At 41.7% G+C, this 21,742-nt stretch overlaps 1 protein-coding gene across 2 annotated transcripts in view; it reads right to left on the bottom strand.

Annotated features, from left to right (window-relative positions):
• LOC142213628 (17-beta-hydroxysteroid dehydrogenase type 2-like) overlaps positions 1-16,840 on the bottom strand; it is a 62,767-nt gene extending 45,927 nt beyond the window's left edge. For both annotated transcript variants that reach the window (XM_075282020.1, XM_075282021.1), the window contains exon 1: positions 16,485-16,840. In XM_075282020.1, the coding sequence (XP_075138121.1) occupies positions 16,485-16,761 (277 nt within the window). In that variant the 5' untranslated portion in view covers positions 16,762-16,840. The remainder of the gene's footprint in view (positions 1-16,484) is intronic.
• Between the last annotated feature and the right edge of the window lie 4,902 nt (positions 16,841-21,742).

Genomic DNA, 21,742 nt, shown 5'->3' with positions numbered 1-21,742 from the left:
CCACAAACTAGTCATGCATGATCCATACCAGAAAATATAGGTGAGCAGGGGAAGGGGCAGCACCAGAGTGGAGACAAACAGGTATTCATAGGACAAGATTGCAAATAATGCCTGCAAGGAGACCGGACTCTCCATATTAGAGATACGGTAACGGCACCGATAGCTCTTCAGCAGGGGCACAGAACGGGAAAGCCGATAATGTGCTGAATTCATTCCATTGTCGGCTTTTTAGAAGTGTATTACATCACTTGTGCCTGAGGACGTTAAAGGTAATTTTTTTAAAAAATCGTTGTATAGGCCCGATCCTGCAGCAATTAATGTGACCGTAAACAATAAAATTTGCAGCTATTCCACATTTTGACATCACCTGACACATGACAGGAACAAGGCAGAACTTCCTTGACTGCATAATGTCTTGTCTGCCAATCACATAGAATGCTACAAATAAGACAGCAAATAAATAGGGGTAGGACAAACCATCTGAGGGGGCAGTTTTACAATTTTAACAGGAACATCATGTTCCTATTATGTGTCCCTTCCCCTCCAACGACAGGCTACCCTCCTTGATGGCCATCTTTCTGCTAGCCCTGCCCCTTTGTACTGTTAGCCCTGCTTCTTTCATAGCCCATCTGAAGGGGTAAGACTTGCAGGAACAAGAGGAGCTATCCAGTTGTAGAATGTGAACTCTTTAATGGTCACCAAGTTGGCAGCTGAACAATGGATGTAACTTGTGGAGAGAGATAGTCACCCGGCCACTATTTATACTGAGCACAAGAACATGATGTATATGCAAATAGCTGAACATCTGAACCCTTGCACAGTTAGATGGTCACTGGACTTTAATTTACTTCTCCATTTCTAGCCTTCTGAAAAAAATGTTAAAGCACATGCCCTTTCTGTTCATTTGATACTACCAACCAAGTTGCGGAGCTGCCTGTAACACATGATCGGTTCTTCAGGATTGTCACCTTGGCACCAATACAGGTAACAGATATTCCTCTTGACAAGACCCTTGTTCCTATTGCTAAGACTTTTAAAAAGAACCTTTTTCTTACGAGTCCATTCACAAAGAAGAAAATGGGGAGGAATTTGGTGTGGAATTTCAGCGCTGAAAAAAAAGCCTCCAATTGACTTCAATGGGTTCCTTTTTCTGCTAGCAACCTGAAGTCAATGGGAGGCTTTTTTTTCAGCGCTGAAATTCCACACCAAGTTCCTCACCATTTTCCTCCGTGTGAATGGACCCTAAGAGAAGACAAATGCTGCCCACAACTCCAAGATCAATGGTCATCCCAGTGTCTAAAATAACTATGCTCTGCGATTTGTACAGCAGTAGAACATTTTTTTGGATGGCATATATAATCCCATTAAATAGGACCTTTCATGGATTTATATACCGCTGGAAAGCCGACAGTGCGCTGAATTCAGCGCACTGTTGGCTTTCCTGATCTGTGCCCCGGGTGAAGAGCTAGCGGTGCCGTCTGTCAGGAACATCCTTGTTCACAGCAGCGCCAATAGTGTGTAGCACTGTACTGTGTGATCGGGGAGGAACGCCCCCTCCCTTCCTGATGATACTCGTCTATGGATAAGTACTGTGAGTAGAGGATCTGGAGATCTTTGTGCATTTTACTGAATTAAAATTTGGATTTGTCTTTTACTTATAACCCCTTGTGTAATGGACAAGTGGCGCTTCTAAACCAAACTTGAGAAAATTATTATGTCATTTTGTCTCCTAATGTCATGATGTTTTGGTCAGTCATCTTACTTGGGCTAAATTCTCTTACAAGTAATTTTAGTGGAGCCCCTTCTTTTTACATTGTTTAAAGACAGAATCATCAAGCTCCTTTTCCTGTAACTGCTGCCTTCAAAGTCCTAACACCTAACTTTACCTACAGGGAGTTTCTTCAAATCTGGCAGGAGACCAAATCCTCTTTAAGGTCTCGTTCACATCTGCGTTTGGATTCCATCCGGGGAAGTCCGCATGAGGACTCCTCGAATGCAGTGGCGTAACTACCACCATAGCAGCAGAGGCAGCTGCCACAGGGCCCGGGACATTAGGGGTCCGGTGACAGCCGCTACCGCTGCTATCATTATACTTGGGGGTCTTTTGGGACCCCGGAGCCGGGAGATAGGAGAGTAACAGAGGTTTTTTGTTTTTCTACCCCTGGGTCTCTGATTATTATACTCTGGGGTCTGAGGGACATAATAGTGTGTGCAGGGGCCACTAAGGGACATAATACTGTGTGCAGGGGCCACTAAGGGACATAATTTTGTGTGCAGGGGCCACTATGGAGTATAATACTGTGTGCAGGAGCCACTACGGGGCATAATAGAGCGTGCAGGAATGCGTAGGAGGGGGTCAGTCGAGGTTTTCGGTGTCGGTCGGGGGCATGTCAAAAGTTCGCCACGGGGCCCCGCCATTCTTAGTTACGCCACTGCTCGAACGGAATACCAAACGCAACTGCAAGCAGTGTGCCACCAGCTTTCCGCAGAGATCATGCGGACAGGAAAGTAGTTCACAATCTACTTTCCTGTCCGCATGATTCGTGCAGGCAGCGTGTGGCAAGCACTCGGACCCCATTATAGTCTATGGGGTTCGTGTGCTTTTACTGCACGGAACTTGCAATTGCGAATCCACTGCTGACTTTGGGGAGGAATCTGCCCAAAAATCAACTATAGATTCCGCCTTATGAGTGGGGCAATACAACTTTGCTCTCTACTTCTTGGGTCTTTTTTAGAGGTGCCGAGGCAGATAAAGCTGGTCGGTTACAAGCTACCCCTGTCTTTGTGAATTCCTAACTCTCATCTCTGTTCCTGCTCTGATCCTGAGAATGAGTTTGAGGTCAAGGAGATTCTGGACACCAAGAAGATCAGTATTAAAATCTCTATCTAGTGGACTGGTCCTGAGGAGAGAACCATCTACCTTATTTCTGGACCCAAGAAAACATGGCTCAAGGGGAGGGATTTTGTAGCATTTGCAACCTGCTTAACATAAAAAACACTGTTACTCACCTATCTCCACCTTCGCTGCAGTCCTCAGTGGTGTCAGCCATCTTCCCAGGATGTCACATGACCTGGGACACAGGCCCTGGTCATGTGACGTCAGGGAGAATCACAGAAGTAGGCCCGAACCTGCCCGGAGAGGTAAGTAACACGGTTTTTTATGTTACCTTACCTCCCCTGGACCTCCGATCATTATACTCGGGGTCTGAAAAAACCCCTGAGAATAATAATAATGTTTGTGGGGCCCGTGGCATCACTTACCGATCCCGGTAAAGGCCTATTAAGAAGAAAAAAACGTCCCTAATATCGCAGGCCCCGTGGCAGCCGCTACCCCTGCTACCCCGGTAGTTACGCCACTGCTGGCATCCCTGCTCTGCCCGCCGTGCTGCTCTTTTTAATGGCGGCCATCACATCCTGCCTAAAAGCCTCTGCTCATATTCATAGTGTGCATGCACACACTGCCTTAAAGAATCAGTGTGCACCCAGTATTCTGCCTCTGGACAATGCTTTGTACCTTTGGATTAAGGCACCTACCCCAATTGGAGGATCCCTGGGCTATAAAGTCCCTAGTCCTCCTGAAGATTTTCATTTGTTTGACTGCCTGATAGTTTTATTACTTCTTTCCATTTATCCACCATTGAACTTGTTCTGCCTGCCCTAACCTCTAGCTTTTGTATCATTAGAAAGAACTCCACCTGGCCCCAACTTCAGCTTGCCTAATGACCACTTCTTCGTTTTTCCATTTGATGCCATGTCTCAGTGTCTCTGTGTCTCAGTGTCTCTTGATCATTCGACTCTGAACTTGAGACAGATCTTGAGATTGAGACATGGTGGTCCCTGCAGCGAAGAAGAGATCCCTGTATAGGGGGTTAAGGGTCCATTTTACAGTGTGGTAACACAGTACCCAGTTTGTTTTCCCTTTAAATGCATGGTGCCATAAGAACATGTTGGGATTTTTCTTAACAATTAGCGAATTTACAGAGACAGCTAACACATGTCAGCTGTTCTAAAACCAAAGATTTAGATGGTGTATGAGTTTGTTAATCATCCTTAGCGCCGCTGTCTTGTGAACAGCACGTATTATAAACTGGCATCTTTCACAAGCATTGTACTACCGGTGTTAATTGTATTACTATGTACTATCAACAACTCTACATGATTAAGATTAGAATTGCTCTTTACACAACATTCCTGACTTTCTGATAAGGAAAGGTTGATAATGCTCTACACAGTGTATGGGACCCATTTATCCTCATAGGGGATTTCTGATATAGGATTTATTAATATTTATCAGAGATGAGCAAACAGTAAAATATTCGATATTCGTTTAGAATAGCCCCTCAATATTCGACTATTCGAACGAATATCGAACCCCATTATAGTCTATGGGGAAAAAATGCTTGTTTCAGGGGATCCCACTCTTCGACTCAGGAGAGTCACCAAGTCCACTATGACACCCCAGGAAATGATGCCAACACCCTGGAATTCAACTGAGACAGCAGGGGAAGCATGCTTGGGGGCATCTAACATGCCTAAGTCACTGTATTACGTCAGAATCCCTGTCAGCTTGCGATATGCGGAAGCTGACTTTTTCCCATAGGAATGCATTGACCAGCGTTAATTGGCTGAATGCCATACAGAGTACAGCATTGGGCCAATCAACGCTGGTTCTGCTGGAGGCTCCTCTGTGAGGAGGCGGAGTCTAACATCGGATCAGAATGGAGACTGCTGTGGATCGATATTGCACTCCGCCTCCTCCGGCAGAACCAGCATTGATTGGCCAAATGCTGTACTCTGTATGGCATTCAGCCAATCAACGCTGGTCAATGCATTTCTATGCCGAGATGTAGCAGTGCTGGCCGTGCGCTCATCTTCGCTACACCGGAGATGCAGCCGAGCTGAGCGCACGGCCAGCACTGCGACACCGGAGATGTGAACCCTGCTGCACACTCAGCTTTGCTGCATCAGAGATTCATAGAGATCAGTAACCTGACCCTCATAAACTTTGTTCTGAAGATTATTGGGCCGACTCTGATGCAGCAGAGCTGAGTGTGCAGCAGGGTTCAGCGGCTCTCCGATGTGGCAGCAGATCTCCGGTGTAGCAGTTATGGCCGTGCGCTCAACTCGGCTGCATCTCCAGCATAGCCAAGCTGAGTGCACGGCCAGCACTGGTACAGCTCGGCATAGGAATGCATTGACCAGCGTTGATTGGCCAAATGCCATACAGAGTACAGTATTCGGCCAATCAACGCTGGTTCTGCCGGAGACGGCGGAGTCTAAGATCGGTCCACAGCAGTCTCCATTCTGGTCCGATCTTAGACTCTGTCTCCTCACAGATGAGCCTCCGGCAGAACCAGCGTTGATTGGCCAAATGCTGTACTCTGTATGGCATTCGGCCAAACAACGCTGGTCAATGTATTCCTATGGGAAAAAGTCATCTCACGCATATTGCAAGCTGACAGGGATCCCGACCAGATAGCGCCCCAAAGAGCTGTGTGAGTAACATTTCCACCTAAATAAAGGTAATCCCTAGCTAAACCTGCCTGTACATCTATCCCGGTCTCACAGTCACATAGTTCACAGTCTCAAATTAACCGAATGTTAAATCCACCATTCGTATAAATTGGAGGTCACCTGATTTAGCCAGCCAATTACTTTTTCCGATTTTTTTTCGATGCCTCTGTTGTCGTAGTTCCTGTCCCACCTCCCCTGTGCCGTTATTGGTGCAAAAAAAGCGACAGGGAAGGTGGGAGGGGAATCGAATTTTTGGTGCGTTTTCCTCTTGGTATTCGATTGGAATCAAATACCTCGAACAGCCTGATACTCGATCGAATATCTATTCGATCGAACATTGTGTGCGCTCATCTCTAATATTTATTTATCAGACAACTCCTTTAACTCCTTCTGCCCTGCCTGTTCTCCCTACTTTTGATCATTTCTTGACTTGTGCTAGTGATCACCATAGACGTTAATGGCCTAGTATTGTCGGTGATGATGACCTCAACTTGTCCTCAGCAATATGCTTTTCTTTTCTGGCTTTTATCTTATTTTCTGCTCCCATAGCTGTTGAGAACTATAACTTGGAAATGTCTTGCCGTGAAGCCCACTGCAGTTCTGAGAAGGAATCAAAAGAACACCAGGGAGTGCAATAAAAAGTATGAAACAACAATCTCTAGACAACAGGGGCATTATTTATAATAACAATTAAAAACCAGTTATTTTTTCCTGATACTACATATCCTACATATCCTTAGTCATGGGACAATACCATTAGGTATGCTCAAACTTATGTACAGTGACCTTAAAGGACACAAATATCAAGTTCCTGAGAATTCTTAGAATAAGGGTGGTTCTTTGTTCTTGGCTACATATGCCGGGAATCTGGGTGACAGCCACTACAGGAGACGGGATGTAAGCCATACTGAATCACCCTAAACTTTTCCTGCAACAGCCCTTGTATATTCACCTAGTACTTAGATATCTGCAGGTCAAAGTAGTGGCGGAATAGAATTTTAGAGTGGTTTTCTAGGATCCCATTGATCCTGAAAATACTGGCGTCCGTCATCCCTGTTCTTCTCACTGCATATTTGTATCATAATGGATACGTACAGTCCTATTCATTGGCTAACAGTTATCTCTGTATAAACAGTCATACATGGAAGGAGGTCAATCACATATAAGACCACCCATATGACTCCTAAGCACAGAAAAAAACGGATTTACTTGAATCACTCTGCTCAGCTCATTCAACTCTATAGCATACTGTTTGCTGATTAGATACCATGTATAAAATGACAGCGCCACATCTGTCCACTGGTTGTGCCTGGTATTGCAGTTCATTCCCATTGAAGTTAAACTGCAATCCAAAAAAAAAAAGTTCTCCTTTGAGATTTAAATTTCATAAATTACTAACAATTTTTTTTCTTTAGCAAAGATACCGACCTTTCTTTTATTTTTATTTTTACACTTTTGGAATGTAACGTTTATTGGCTGGAAAACCCTATAAGACTTTTTCAATCTTCAAAGAGCAAATGGTTTGTAAATCTCTTCGAGCTGTGGTCTCTGGTGGTAAATAAAATAGAAATGATTTATGTAAAGATTAATGGACCCAGTGACCAGACAGCTTTAAAGACATTCTCTATCAAATTAAACTATCACGCAGGTCACAAATGTCTAAGTTGTCCAGATGGGACTGAGTCTTATTTATAGTCCTACTATGTGTCTAACATATGGGATGAGATGCACTCAACCACATAGTTTAATACACTCATATGAGATAGACTTGTCTCTCAAACAGGACAGCTCTCTCTTTATGTATAGAGCAATGCCCCACCCCCTAAAACAGACAAATGAACAATGGCTTCCATTCCATTAAAGGGCCAGCAAGAACCTAGCTTTCACTCACTGCCGGACCCCTGCAATATAATGATGTATTTCAATATCATAATTTCTTTATGTAAGGCAAACCATACATACATATAAAGTATACCACGGTGCCTTAAAGGGAATGTGTCAACAGAAAATTACCTTTTTTTTTTATTTGAAAATATTTTCGAAGAATTTTGATGATTATTATTTTTAATTCCATGCCATTTATCTATATTTTTAAAAAGTACTAAACACTGCGATTTTCACTCAGGCCACTAAGCCTAATAATAGCCTGTCACTTGCCAATTCCATAGAAGTTACAGTAGTCACCTCATTCACATCACAGATAAATCAGAATTACAATAGAAGGTAACACTAAAAGATAACATCATATAGCACCCATCATTGCATCTATTGATGACAATAGATGATGTCACAGCTTACCCCCTTCTCCCTCCCTCCCCTTACGACCTGTTGTATGGGGCCGGGAGCAAAACTCAGGACAGGTCCTATTCCTGTCCGTTTTGTGGTCTATGCTCATTGACCTCAATGAATGAAGCCATGGAGGCATGGATGGGACACAGATGTCATCCACGTGACGCCAGTGCTGTTCAATCATGGTCCGATGACACGCACATAGTCATGCGTATGTCACCTTAGTCATATTTTTCTAAGAATACATTTACACAAAATATTTTCTAGTCAAATGTCTTTTGGGGTCAACTAGGAGAAAACCAATGAGGCTTCCATCAAATGGGTGGACATTAACCCCTTAATAGTATCTTGCCTACATATTTACTGGCATCACCAGACTAGTTGTCTTATGCTATATACTCCTCATTATATGAAGATTAAGGGGTACATTGCCTCAAGTGTTCAAGAAATTTAGAACATTTTTATGATAGTGAAGGTCACTCCTCGCTGTTAGTAATCTCCTGACCTAGAAACTTCTCAATCTTGTCACAATTTTGGCCTGTAATTTATTATTTTTTTTAATATAAAAACTGTAAATGTCTTTTTAAATAATAGATCATTAAATGCGTCAGGGCGGCCGAGGAAGTGTTATAGCAAAGGACTAACATATTCAAATAGCAAAGGACAATTTCCTGTAATGGTTTAGCTGTAGAAACTTTCAAAAGTACATTAAAGAGAAATACAATTTCCTTTAGTTATGGCGTATGGGAACATTGGTTTTTATAGACTTTGTCTTGGATTTATGGACAATCTCTGTATTTGGGAGTCACTGACGGCCTGTGGCAAGGAGAATAAGGTACGGCAGGATTGCTGAGGCATCTAAACATGGCCTGCAAAAATATATTTTGTGCTCTGCTCCTAACAGGACATAATCTCTCCTCATGCCCACAATTGTTACTATTTCTTTAAACCCTTAAAGGGCACTACACGCCTCAAGAAAATCTTAAGTAAATATAAGCATTTGACAGCTACTAACTTTGTTAAATTTTCATTTGTTTATGCTTTACGAATTGAACTTGCACCACTAGATACTCCTTTGTTGGTTACTGGAGCAGATTTTATCCCACCGGCCAGGGGTAAATTCCGATTTAAGACCCCCTTAGGCTAAGGCCCCACGGGCGGTAGACACAGTGATAAAGCGCTGCGGAAAGAACCGCTGCGTGATCGCATTGTGGTTCTTTCCACAGCGCTTTTAAGAGAAAGTTCACAGAGTTTTCCTCTGCAGACTTTCTCATTACATTACATCTACGGGAAAGCCGCCGGTGTTTCCGTAGATATAATTGACATGCTGCGAATTGCAAAGCCGCAACGGCTTTACAAATCGCAGCGTGTCCGCGTTGTGATTTCTTCCGACATCATTCTAAGGCTTCCATGGTTAGACCTCTATAATCATAGTTTTGATTGGTCCAAAAAAGAGTTAGTGAGATGGAGGAATCATTGCACTTCCCATTGTATAGCTTTGCATAATTCCAATTGTCTCCATAAGGAAATGGTTTTACCTGAATTTTTGTTTGATTTTGACAATGTATTTGATCCAAAATCTGCTGAGGATTTGCCCCCGCATAGACCCTACGATTTTGCAATTGAACTCCGTCTTAATACCCTAAGGGAAGGATGTTCAATATTTCTGTTCCAAAATGTGAGGCTATGCAGGAATACATTCTGGATAGTCTTCCATCTAATTCTCCCGTGGGGGCTGGGTTCTTTTTTGTTAAAAAAGATGTCGGATTGCGACCATGCATTGACTATTAAATAAAATATAATAAAATTATATTACATTAAATAAAATTACGGTCAAAAATCAGTATCCTCTTCATCTGATCCCTAACCTTTTTAATCAGATTATGGATACCTGCTGGTTTTCTAAAATTGACTTCTGCATGACAATTTGCTTGACAATCTGATCCTATTCAAAGAAAGAGACAAATGGAAGATGGTCTTTAACACTCTGGAAGGTCACTCTGAATATTTGGCCTTTTGGTTATGTAAAGCACCCGCAGTTTTTCAACATTTTGTTAATGATATCTTTATAGACTTGCTTGGCTGTTATGTGGTTGTCTATCTGAATGACATTCTGTTTTTGTCTCCTGATGTGGCCATGCACATTGAGCATGTTAGGAATGTTTTGCTACTTTTGCCTCAAAACTGTTCCAAGTGCCTTTTTGGAATCCAAAGGGTCACCTTCCTCGGTTACGTCATTATTCCCGACTCTTTTTCTATGGATCCACTCAAAATCATGGCTATTAATAACTGGGAAAGCCCATCCAACCTTAAGGCCGATCTGACCAATTGGACTCCTGAGGCTGAAAAAGGCATTCGTGCGACTTAAGGAATGTTTTGTTCTGTCTCCTGTTATAGAGCCACTTAAAGTTAGATTGCCCATTCATTATGGAGGTTAATGCCTCTGAAGTGGGGGTTGTTGTAGTGTTGTCCCAGGGCTCTGAAACCTTTATATGTTTGCAACCAGTGGCCTTCTTCTCGAATTCTCCCTTGCACTGCGCAACTACGATATTAGTAATTGGGAACTCTTAGCCATTAAATGGGCGATCAAGAAGTGGAGTCATTTCCTCAAGGGGCCAAACACCAGATCACTGTATTTACCAATCATAATAACCTTGTCTATCTGGACAGCGCTAAGCAACTGTCTCCCAGGCAGGCCCAATTGGCACTATTCTTCACACATTTTAATTTTGTGGTGACCCTAAGGATACCCCTAAGGATGTCAACTGTAATGTAGACCAGATAGCTTACAGGGGGTCAACTCCTGCCTTTGCCTCTATGAGGGTTTATACAAGGAGCAGAGAAAAAATGATAGGGTCAAGGATATATCATAATAATCAAATAAATAAATAAAACTTCACTTTTATTAACACTGCTAAAATAAAGACAGAATACACATACACACCCTAGTGCTACCAAGTGACAGTGTTATTGAGGGACTCAGACCATATGTGGTATGCGGTTCTATGTATCCTTCACACTATTCCCATTCAAAATTATCCTCAGTTTGCTTATAGGTCCAATATGATCCACAATTTGTGGACCAACAGAGCACAAAGCAAGACTATATCCGTATGTTAAATCTCTGGGGGTGATATATACACAACAAGTGGACGGAGGGAAGGATCATAGGAAACACCTGCAACAGAATGTCCCAGCCCAGGTGCCTCTAATCCCTTGTCTATCCTCCATAAAAATGGGGGATGGGGGGGGGGCAGAATATATATATTGTGGATCCGAATTCACACCAAAATACCAGCATGCACCACTACCATAAGGATAATCATATGGGTAGCTTATGCATATACCAGAGTGTTAATATTGGGGATCTGAATACACACCAAAATACAAGCCCGCACTTCTACCATTAAAATAATCAAATGAGTAGCTCATGCATATACCAGAGTGTTTATATCAGAGATCTGAATTCACACTGAAATACAAGCATGCACCGCTCTCATTAAGTCATATGAGTAGCTCATGCATATACCAGTGTTTATATTGGAGATCTAAATTCACACCACAATACAAGCATGCACCACACCCATTAAGATTGTCATATGAGTAGCTCATGCATATACCAGAGTGTTTTTAATGGAGATCTGACTTCACACTGAAATACATGCATGCACCGCACCCATTAAGATTGTCATATGAGTAGCTCATGCATATACTGGAGTGCTTAGTGCACACACTCCTGGTTATGTCAGGGTTATGAGTTCAGATTCACTCTGTCAGTAATCCCCCAAAACACCCTAAAGGAGACAAGGAATAATGGTCCGTATGCTCAAAAGATCTCCAAAATGGCTGAAGTTAAAGCTGACACCTATTCTGGGAGCCCAACCTGTCTGTCCCTCAATAAAGTTAAAAACCACCCTATGCGTTTCACCAGCGTTGCTCGGTCATCAGGGGAAAATTGTCAGTCTGAGAGTCACATAGGCAGTGGCGCTGGTGTCTCCTGCTCTGCTTCTATATACAGCGGTTCATCCCGCCCATAGAGCGTGGTGTATGCCCGTACATCCAATAAGCACACAGTAGGAGGTGGAAGGAAAAACCTCCCACACCTTGTGCATCACCGCTAAACACCTCCTATGGGCCGGGCAGTTGTCAGAGTTCCTATGGAGACCAAACAACGTGTCTCCTGTTTACTTAGTGCTAGCTCCCAGCAATCACCTGTGTCACAAGCGAGGCAGAGCCAGAATTCTGTCCAGTTTCTCGCACATTGGTAGGGTTACAGCCCAGAGGAGCAGACGTGGGTTTCTAGCAAGGACCTTAATGCCCCACATTTCATGATCCTGTTTAATCGTCAGAACCCCTTGAAACCTGGGATATCTGCTGAAGGTACAGAGGCCCCTCGTAAAAGGAAAGGGGGGTACTGTAGCACCCTTGTCCATTTGGACTTAGTCGCTATCCTTTGACCGCATGCTACGGCGCAGGAGGCATGTCCGGCTATGATTCCTTGTTTTAGGTTTTTGTTGTACTGTCTGAATACTGTTCTATTCCCTCACCTCTGTAATTGATTTTCCACCACACCCATCACTTTTATTTCCCTCTGCTTCTCAAATAGCAGCCTTACTTGTGTGATTGACACCCTATCTTCTAATCAAGTCTGGGGCGGGTTCTTTCTTCCTACATATTGTTTTCCCACCCTCACCTTAGTGCTTGCTATTTACCTTTCTGTGCATGCCGGCTCTATACTGTTACTGTTTATAGTTACATTTCTGACCTCTGGCTTTTCTTGTGACTACACTCTTGAATTGGGATTCTGTACTGTGCTGCTAGACTAGTTTCAACCCCTTGGCTAGCTGACCTCCCATTTGTTGTTTGTCTTGTCTTTTTTCTGTGGTATCACCTATATCATAAGAAGAGAGTGTCGCCCAGTTGCCCTCTGCCACCTAGGGCAGTGATGCAAGCAGACAGGGATAGGAGATGGTATTGACTGTATTATCCTTTCCTTCCTTTCAGGGTTCACCAGTAGCTACTGAGGAATTGCTCTTCTAGTAATTCCCTTATGTCATGACAGCGGATGACATACTTTTTTGTGGATTACAGATCATAATTTGCGGACCACAAAAACCACTATGGACTTGTGAAGGAGGCCTTAGTAAACAATCTGAAGGAGAGGTGATCCCTGCAAACAAAGTGCCAAATAGAGCGACATTTCGCCTACCATCTTGGCACTAATTTTAGGCTTACTGAGCATTGGAAACGTTACTGGTTGATTTCATAATAGCTCTTCCTTTCTTTCAATGATGTTCATATTTCACAGCACAGAGCTGAGATGGTGCTACACATGGCCAAACTGATCAACAGTAACATCCTTTCTAGTATTCATGTTCAAACCACCAGAAAGCAAACATCTCATGTAAAATATTCTAAAGAAATGACAGAGAAGTCCCTAGAGCATCCCAAGGGTTAAGTTCGGCACCACGAGTCATCTGGCACCCATGATATAAGCCATGTTCAGTTAAGCGGTGTAATTTAACGCTGACACTCCAGTAATCCCTTCTACTGTTAATCAAATAACTGGAGATCAGCACACGTGGAACGTATAACTCGCAGACAGCTCCCCTGGCAACACTTATTTATGAGGTGCAATGCAAATCATAGCTCTAGGTTCTGATTCATACAAATACGAGATTACCCTCAAATGCAGGAAAACTGCTGGGCTGTGAATCATGTATATGAAAAATATTGACAGATTTTGACTTACGACTATTAATAAAATAGAACTATTCAACACATTCATATGCTGGGTAAAGTATTATTTTATTTTGCCATATGTCTGTTTCTGAAATACCTGGGTGACAACAAATATGGCTAACATTATAGGCCATTATATTGCAAATGAATGTATAGCTGTCAAACAGCATGGAAGCTATAATGGTTGCCATATTTTCTATCATGCAGATTTACCAAAAGCATATATATCTGAAAAAGTTTCAAAGGGTATTCCTAACTTAAGAAGTTATTCTATTTCTATAGGAAATGGCATAACTTATAGATTGGTGGGGGTCCAACCGCTAAGATCCCCACCGGTCAGGAAAATGGGGGAATTTTGTTCCCTGTCCTGAATAAAGAAGTAGTCAGAATGGAAAGAGAGCACCAGAGAGTGTATCACAGCTTACCAGCTGTAGGTAGCTGGGTGTCTTTTGCAACAGTCTCCTCTTATCCCTCCTCTCCATAGACGTCTATATAAAAAACTGGTAAATGGAGAAGGAAACATATTTCTTTAATGAGATTCCACATCAAAATCTGCCTTCAAAAAACTCAGTGTGAACTAGACCTTAGGGAGACTTGGTCCTCTTCCCTCCTCATCTATGGGGGAACCAGCGATCAATTTCCTTTGGTCTCCCACGAGCACCTTACCCAATGTTACTTCGAACTGTTCTCTACTAAGTAAGGGACAGAGGTAAGACACAATGGCAAACTTAGCATTGAAATTGTGAACTCTAAAGCGTAAACTCATAAAACTCTCAATACGACAGATAAGTCATCTTATCTTCCTACGTCAGAGTGTCCCAGATGATGAGATGTTTGGCCCCAGCCTGTGATAATCCTTTATCATCTCATACTTCTCCACCCTCATTTACTCAGCAAATATCTATGCAAAAATGGGAACTTCTGAGAAGATCCATGACTTGGCGTAAATTATACGCTGTGACATCAAGAAGCTCAGATATCTTCATGAGATGTCCTCAAGGTTCCAGACATGAGAAAATTGTTACTAGAATCCATATGCTGTAACTAAGGGATACTAAAGAATTAACATCTAGGACAGTCGCTTATGTAATATGTTTTCCAATATAGTTATTACAAGTTTCCTGCTCTTATGGAATAAAAAAAAGCAGAACAGACTTGTCTTTGATACAACAATGAGTCTGCCCTGGAGGTCATAGAGGAGGTCATATAGATTATAATGGTCACTGTGTTGATCCCTGTTGAGGGGACATTGTGGTTGTCACTATATAGAGATATTTAGAGAGCAATGTAGTTGTCAAAGAAGTAATATATATCATATGATCCAAAAACTGTGCCATGTAGGGGCCATTAATTGGAGTATAAATCTATATAAACCTTATACCTGTGCGGCCACAAACTGATGAAAAAGCGCAGAGATAATCATATTTATATAGATATGCAGCGTCTGTCTGCTTCAATCTTTTCTGTAGGCAAATCAAGACTCCCCCACCCATCCAATGAACTAGCAGATTGATTAACATATCAATAAAAGATTATTATTGCTGCGTTGTTTCATCAGTTCATAGCCACAAAGGTATTTTTCTGCTTCTACCAAAGGACACTACATGGCACATTTTGGACCTGTCAGACTCCCTTTAATGCTGACTCAGGCTTCCTTATTGGCAGCATGTCTGTTGTTGAGAAACTGTATAGAAAATATCTACAATCTCAAAAGCTTCATCTAAAATATGAGTGCAGAATGGAATATCAGGTTATTCTGACCTTATTTACATGAGCATCTTTAGAGAGAAGTGAAGTTGCAAATGACTTGTTCTTGGGAAGTACATTTTGTAACTGAATCTTGAATCTTAGAGCAACAGAGACCGGGCAACCCACCAACTATAACCCACTACAAGGTAGGTCGAGAGACATAGATAGACAGAAATTGCAGCATGTCAGTTATACCCACGGAAATGCTGACAGTTTCTATATAGGAATAATTGAAGCAGAAACTCTGCGGACTTCTGTGAAAAGCGCTGGGGAATAAACCACGATGCGTTCTTTTTGGCTGCAGCCAGCTAGCTACGTGGGGCTTTATCCTTAATGACTGACACAAATGATGGCAGAAAATCAAAAGTTGTTTGAAAGTTTAGGTATACTTTAAGTTTATGAAACTTCAGAATGCTTTTTGCCATTTGGATTTTGCAGGTGAGTAAAAATGGTAGTCAGATTAGATTTCCAAAACAGCAACGCACATTGTCCCACAATGTGTGGATGGGATTCCTCTATGCCGTGACTTGAAAATGCTACGTTTTTTTTTTTGTGGCGTTTATACCACGTGGGGCCCCAGCCTAGAGGAATTTCTGTGGAGATTTTTAAACAGACAGTGTCTCCTGCCCCCTTGTGAAGTAGATACAATAATAATATATACAATAATATAATATAATGTACGTACAGATCTGTTGAAATTCTTTTTGTAGCATTTAGGTTCATGAAAGGTAATTGCCGTTTTATGCCTTTTCTTAAGCTTTCAGTGAAGGATCACCTAAAGGTATTCCTATTTACATCATGTCCTAATATTTCTTTGTACATTTGCTATAACCTATACTACGGTCACCACAGGCAATTGCTGTTTATACAGATGACCACGACCTAGAATTATTGCCATTAATAAAATGAATGTATTACAAGTCAGTAAAGGGTTCATTATCATTTGTTATCTATGCAATTCTCAAACCTTCCAGCGTCAGCTCACTATAAGTTATATCAACTATTTAAGATGCTTCTTATTATATTATCTACGCAGCCCCTAATGTGTTAGCTTACATCCCACAAACTCATTTAATATTTATACAATTCTCTGATATATCTGGGTTTACTAAAATCAATTGAAAATCTTGCAATTTGTGAAAAGCATAGGAAGTAATAAGTTTTCGGCTTGTATGTTGGAGCCCTCTTACCTGTGATGAGCACTGCTTTGTCCTGAGTTGTCATCATCCTGCGGACAGGTATTGAGATGTAATAGAGGGCACATGCCACAATGAAGAGGGTGAGCCCCAGGCAGCCGCACAGGACAGAGCAGCAGATGATCTCCAGTAAGAGCAGGGACAGCAGACAAGACACAGCAGCATTTTCTATCTTCACCTTGTTTCTGATTAATTTGTGAATGACTAATCCAGTGAAGAGAGCGCTGAGTACAACGTACAAGAGCGCAGAGTCACACTGGACCAATTCCATACTCCAGAGTAACACTGCCAATTATGACAATGCTCAGGAGCACTTCATTCAATGGGATAAATTGTAGGAGTTGTTAATAACTTGCTGCTATAAATATTAATTGTCTTCCCGCCTCTTTTTATGTGACTATGTTTTTTTTACCCCCCTCCCCTCATTGTTTGACATGTGGACTCCTCCCTTCAAACTTCATTCACTTGTAACAGAAGTTTCACTAACCCATTCATTACTATAAGATGTGACAGGAGAATCAGATCTGAGAATAAGGACATGCACAAGGAGTGAAGATTTAGAAATAGAGAAGAAAACAGATGAAGTAAGGCAGTGTTCACATATAGGCGAGTACGAATGTCCATTGTTCTGCTCCAAAAATGCTTAAAGCACTGGATCTGTTGCATAACAGACTCATACAAGTGATGGGGCTTCCATCAGAGAGCCTGGCATTTATTTGTACAAAATAGCGCAGCATGCTGCACTTTTATCTGGTATGTTTGATGAACACTGCCTTACCTGCGGAGGACCCAAAGATTGTAGTTTCAGATATGGTATTACTTTCTGGCCATAATCACATATATATGTTTAAGGGAATTCTATCATTAGAATCCCGTTTTTAGCTAAACCCACGTCGGAATAGCTTTAAAGGGATTCAATCATTAAAATGCTATTTTTTCTTCCTAAATCGTAGGAATAGCCTTAAGAAAGGTTATTCTTCTCCTACCTTTAGATGTTTTCTCTGGGCTGCTGTTCGGTATGCATTCCCGGTTTCTTCCTTATGGTAATGATTTTTTTCGCAGCACTGGGGGTGGTCCCCAGCGCTGAAACAGCACTAGGGGTATCCCTTCTGCTGCGAGAAAACTCTCCAGCGCCACCTTCTTCTTGTTCCCCACCTCTGCCTCTTCTCTTCTGTTTGGCCACAGGAAAATGGCCGACTTCATCCACTGCGCATGTCCATCGGCCATTTTCCTGTGGCTGAATGGGAGAGGCCATAGGAAAATGGCCGACAGACATGCGCAGTCAGCCATTTTCTTTTGGTGGAATAGGAGAGAAGAGATGGGGAACAAGAAGACGGTGGCGCTGGAGAGTTTTCTCACAGCACAGGGGACACTCCCAGTGCTGTTTCAGCGCTGGGGACCTCCCCCGCTGCGAGAAAACTCATAACCATAATGAAGAAACTGGGAATATATACCGAACAGCGGTGCGGAGAAGACATCTAAAGGTAGGGGAAGAATAGGCATTCCTACGTGTTAGGAAGAAAAATTGCATCCCTTTAAGACTATTCCGACATGGGTTTTAGCTAAAAACGGGATATATACCGAATGGCGGTATGGAGAAGACTTCTAAAGGTAGGAGAAGAATAGCCTTTCTTAAGGGCATACCTACATGGGTTTAGCTAAAAACGGGACTCCAATGATAGAATCCCTTAAAAAAAATCACATAATTTAGGAAGTGTACATGAACCTATTGCCTAAGAACTGCAGCCACCTACACAGCCAGAGGAGTAGAAGAGAGGACATGAGGATGGACAGCATTTAGGGTCTGTTACAATTCCTGCAGTGATGGCTGCCATTGGTGGTTGTCTACCCATATCTGGTAGAGCAAGACAACTCAGAAATGATAGAAAAAAAGTGTCAAGATTTGCAGGATTGGTTGTGTTTAAAGGGAAATAGACTTTTAAAATGAAGAAATTTTAGATTAGTGTGTTTATTCATTTAAAGGGGTTGCCCATTACGGTAAACCCTTTTTTTCCGGAAGGGTTCCTTTGACTGGGTATCGTGATGCTGAGACCCCAAGGATAAGTTTTAATAAATGGTTGAGTGTCACTGCGGACCACCACACGGGACATGAAGCATTACACGGTATCCACTAAAATCAGTGGTCTGGCTATGTAGTGCACAGATATGTTGGGTCCTCCAGAGCCAGATGTGTTCTTCCATAGTTACTAATGTCTCTGGCAAATGGATGAGTGTCCTTTCTGAGCAACCTCCCCATCCCCCTTTCATGTTAGGGATTTTTTTTTCATATCTCTGACCCATAAAATCTCTTTAAGATCATCGTTATTAATTACTACGTATTACATTGAGTAACTTAGCCAATACGCTGCTTTGCTTTTATAGTCTTCAATTACCATATGCTGTTACAGAGCTCTGCCGTGGTACATTTGGAGAGATGTAATGTTACATAAAGCGCTGAACAATAGTCTGGGGTAAAATAAAATCTACATTTTCATTATACAATAAAGCAGCATGTCATATATTTTGTTATATCAGCTCCATTGTTCGTTGTACACGGTACTGACAGAATGTAAGTGGCCATCACCAGGATTTTGAATGCGTCTCTGGATGTGAATGGAGTCTGAGATATAATCTACAGCAGTGCAAGATAAATCAAGAATCCTGGCTTTAGTGCAGAGTTAGGGGTGTTATGGCTATACATGATAGAGATATAAAGGGAGATTCAGTAACACTTGGAATATACTGCAGTTAGCAGTGAGGGTGAGTCTTTCTTCAGTTACACCACACAGAACTGCTCTATAAAGAGTTTTCCCACCTAAAATATGATTTATAATGCAGAGTATGGGGACTGACTATTGTGACTGCTGTCCTGTTGCTTTTTCTCTTCTCTACTGTCAGCACATGGGAATTCAGCTTTAATAGGGTATTACAGTAAATTAAAGTTTTGCCCTTTCCACACGACCACCACCAATCACAAAAACTGAGAACCTGACAAGATGAAGTGGAAGGTTAAGAAAGTGCAATGCTGTTCTACTCATTCTGTTAGGGTGCATTCACACGGAGGAAGTTGGCGCTGACTATGCGGAATCCAATTAAATCAATGGGAAAAAGCCTCCCATTGATTTCATTGGGTTCCGCGATGAAAACGGAACTCATTGAAGTCAATGGGAGTCTTTTTTTTCAGCGCTGATTCTGACGTGGTGTCCGCGCCAGAATCAGCGCCAACTTCCTCCATGTGAATGCACCCTTAGGGTTTGGTGTAGTCTCATAGAAGTGAGTGCACATGGTGACCCGCTGCTCCAACAATTGGACCCCCACCCATCTAGTGGTTATACACTATCCAATGCATGGGGGATAACTTCCAATTACTAGAATACCTGTTTACATTGAATAGCTGAGTCATGTCTGCCAACATACAGTAGTTCCTGTCTATACAAAGTCTTGAACTTTTGGATGAGATTGTCCACAGTTCACACAACAGTGAAAATCAGCTGTGCGATGGCCATTTTTAATATACTGAAATGTTTGATGGTTATGCAAAAATGGGTGCCCCTCGGGTGCCAAATGGTCACGAAAATTGTACATTTTTTCACGGTCGTTTCTACCATGGACATGTGAGTCTGAACTTAGAGACTCAAGAGGTGAGGATAGAAAAAGGCTCAGCAGTTTACTTCTAGGCAGGCAATCACTAGTATAGATAGCCGCAGCGAATTACTGACTATTACTGACCTCAGCAATGAGACTGTTGAAGCCCAGTGGTTGCCATAGCTGACGGGTGCCGTCTGACAGTAATCATGTGCCTGATATACGTGAAGGTGATGGAGCGACTACAACTTAAAGCTCACAGAGGTTTCCTCTGCAGACTTTCTAAATCCTTTCTCCTTATAGGGAAACCAATGACGTTTCAGTAAGTATAACTGATTTACTGCGATTTCCAAAACCACAACGGTTTGGTAAATTGCGGCATATCTGCTGCGTGTATTTTTCTGCAAAGAGAGGATGGGATTTGTCACTGTGAGTGTAAAATGAAGTGTTTACGCCACGTGGGGCCTCGGCCTTAAGATCTACAGGGTAATGTATAGAAAATATAGCTGACAGGTTGGCTATACAATATTTTTGTATTAATGGCTCTATGGCTTTGGCAAAATTACAACTAACATGCCTTGACAGCCTGCAGCTATGGAGCCACAGCGGTGTATAAAAGTATATCTCTTTTGTAATCCAATTATGTGCATTACTTTTATTTTTGTTATCAAAACAAACATTTTTACATTTATTCAGTACATGACTGCTATTATGTAGCACATTTGGCACCTTGTCTTGAGTTGTGCTCATATGATCCAGCTATAGTATGCTAGCGCACCTTGATCGGCTCCCATTTATCTCCCTTATTTTCTCATTATGAATTAGAACTTCTAGAATACAGTCTTATTTTAAAAGAACATAACTAATACAATATTGCATTTTACTTACAAGGATATATCTGTTGCCTTCTATGCACTAAAATATAAACACTATGTTATCATCTTCTATGTACAGGAATATAATTTCTATAACACTGCCTTCTATGTTTAAGAATATAACTATTGTAGTGCTACTCCTCTAAGTACAATAGTATAACTACTATAACATACTAGAAGTTTACTATAACACTGTGCAAAGGTTTTAGGTAGGTGTGGAAAAATGCTGCAAAGTGAGAATGTTTTCCAAAATAGAAGTGTAAATACAATTTTATTCAATTAACAAAATGCTAAGTGGATGAACAAAGGAGAAATCTAAAACATCAATATTTGGTGTGGCCGCCTTTAAGAAGAGGAGTCCTTGAAGTGATGATATGGCCTTCACAGAGCCCTGTACTCAGTATCACTGAGACTATATAGGATTACTAGAAGATGTCTGGTTAGATTTCTGAGATGTTTGGAACAACCATCTTTGCATGTTCAAGAATATAACCATGATACTGCAATACAACAATGTAACGACTATATTATTGTACATAGGGGTAGCATTATATTAGTTACATTCTTGTGCATAGGATCAGTATGAAATATAGTAGTTATATTATTAATAGGAGACTAATAACTATAATTCATACTGATCCTATGTACAAGAGTATAATTACTATATTACTGCCTCATATGTACAAGAACATAACTACCATAATACTTCCCCTGGACACACAAATATAAATATTACAATAGTGCCTCCTATGTACAAGAATATAGCTTCTAGACTACTTCCCCAATGGACAC

This window comes from Leptodactylus fuscus, chromosome 7, assembly GCF_031893055.1.
Source record: "Leptodactylus fuscus isolate aLepFus1 chromosome 7, aLepFus1.hap2, whole genome shotgun sequence".
NCBI classification, from domain to species: Eukaryota; Metazoa; Chordata; class Amphibia; order Anura; family Leptodactylidae; genus Leptodactylus; species Leptodactylus fuscus.
The sequence above is the reverse complement of the archived record's forward strand: the minus strand, read 5'-3'. Positions and strand labels throughout refer to the sequence as shown.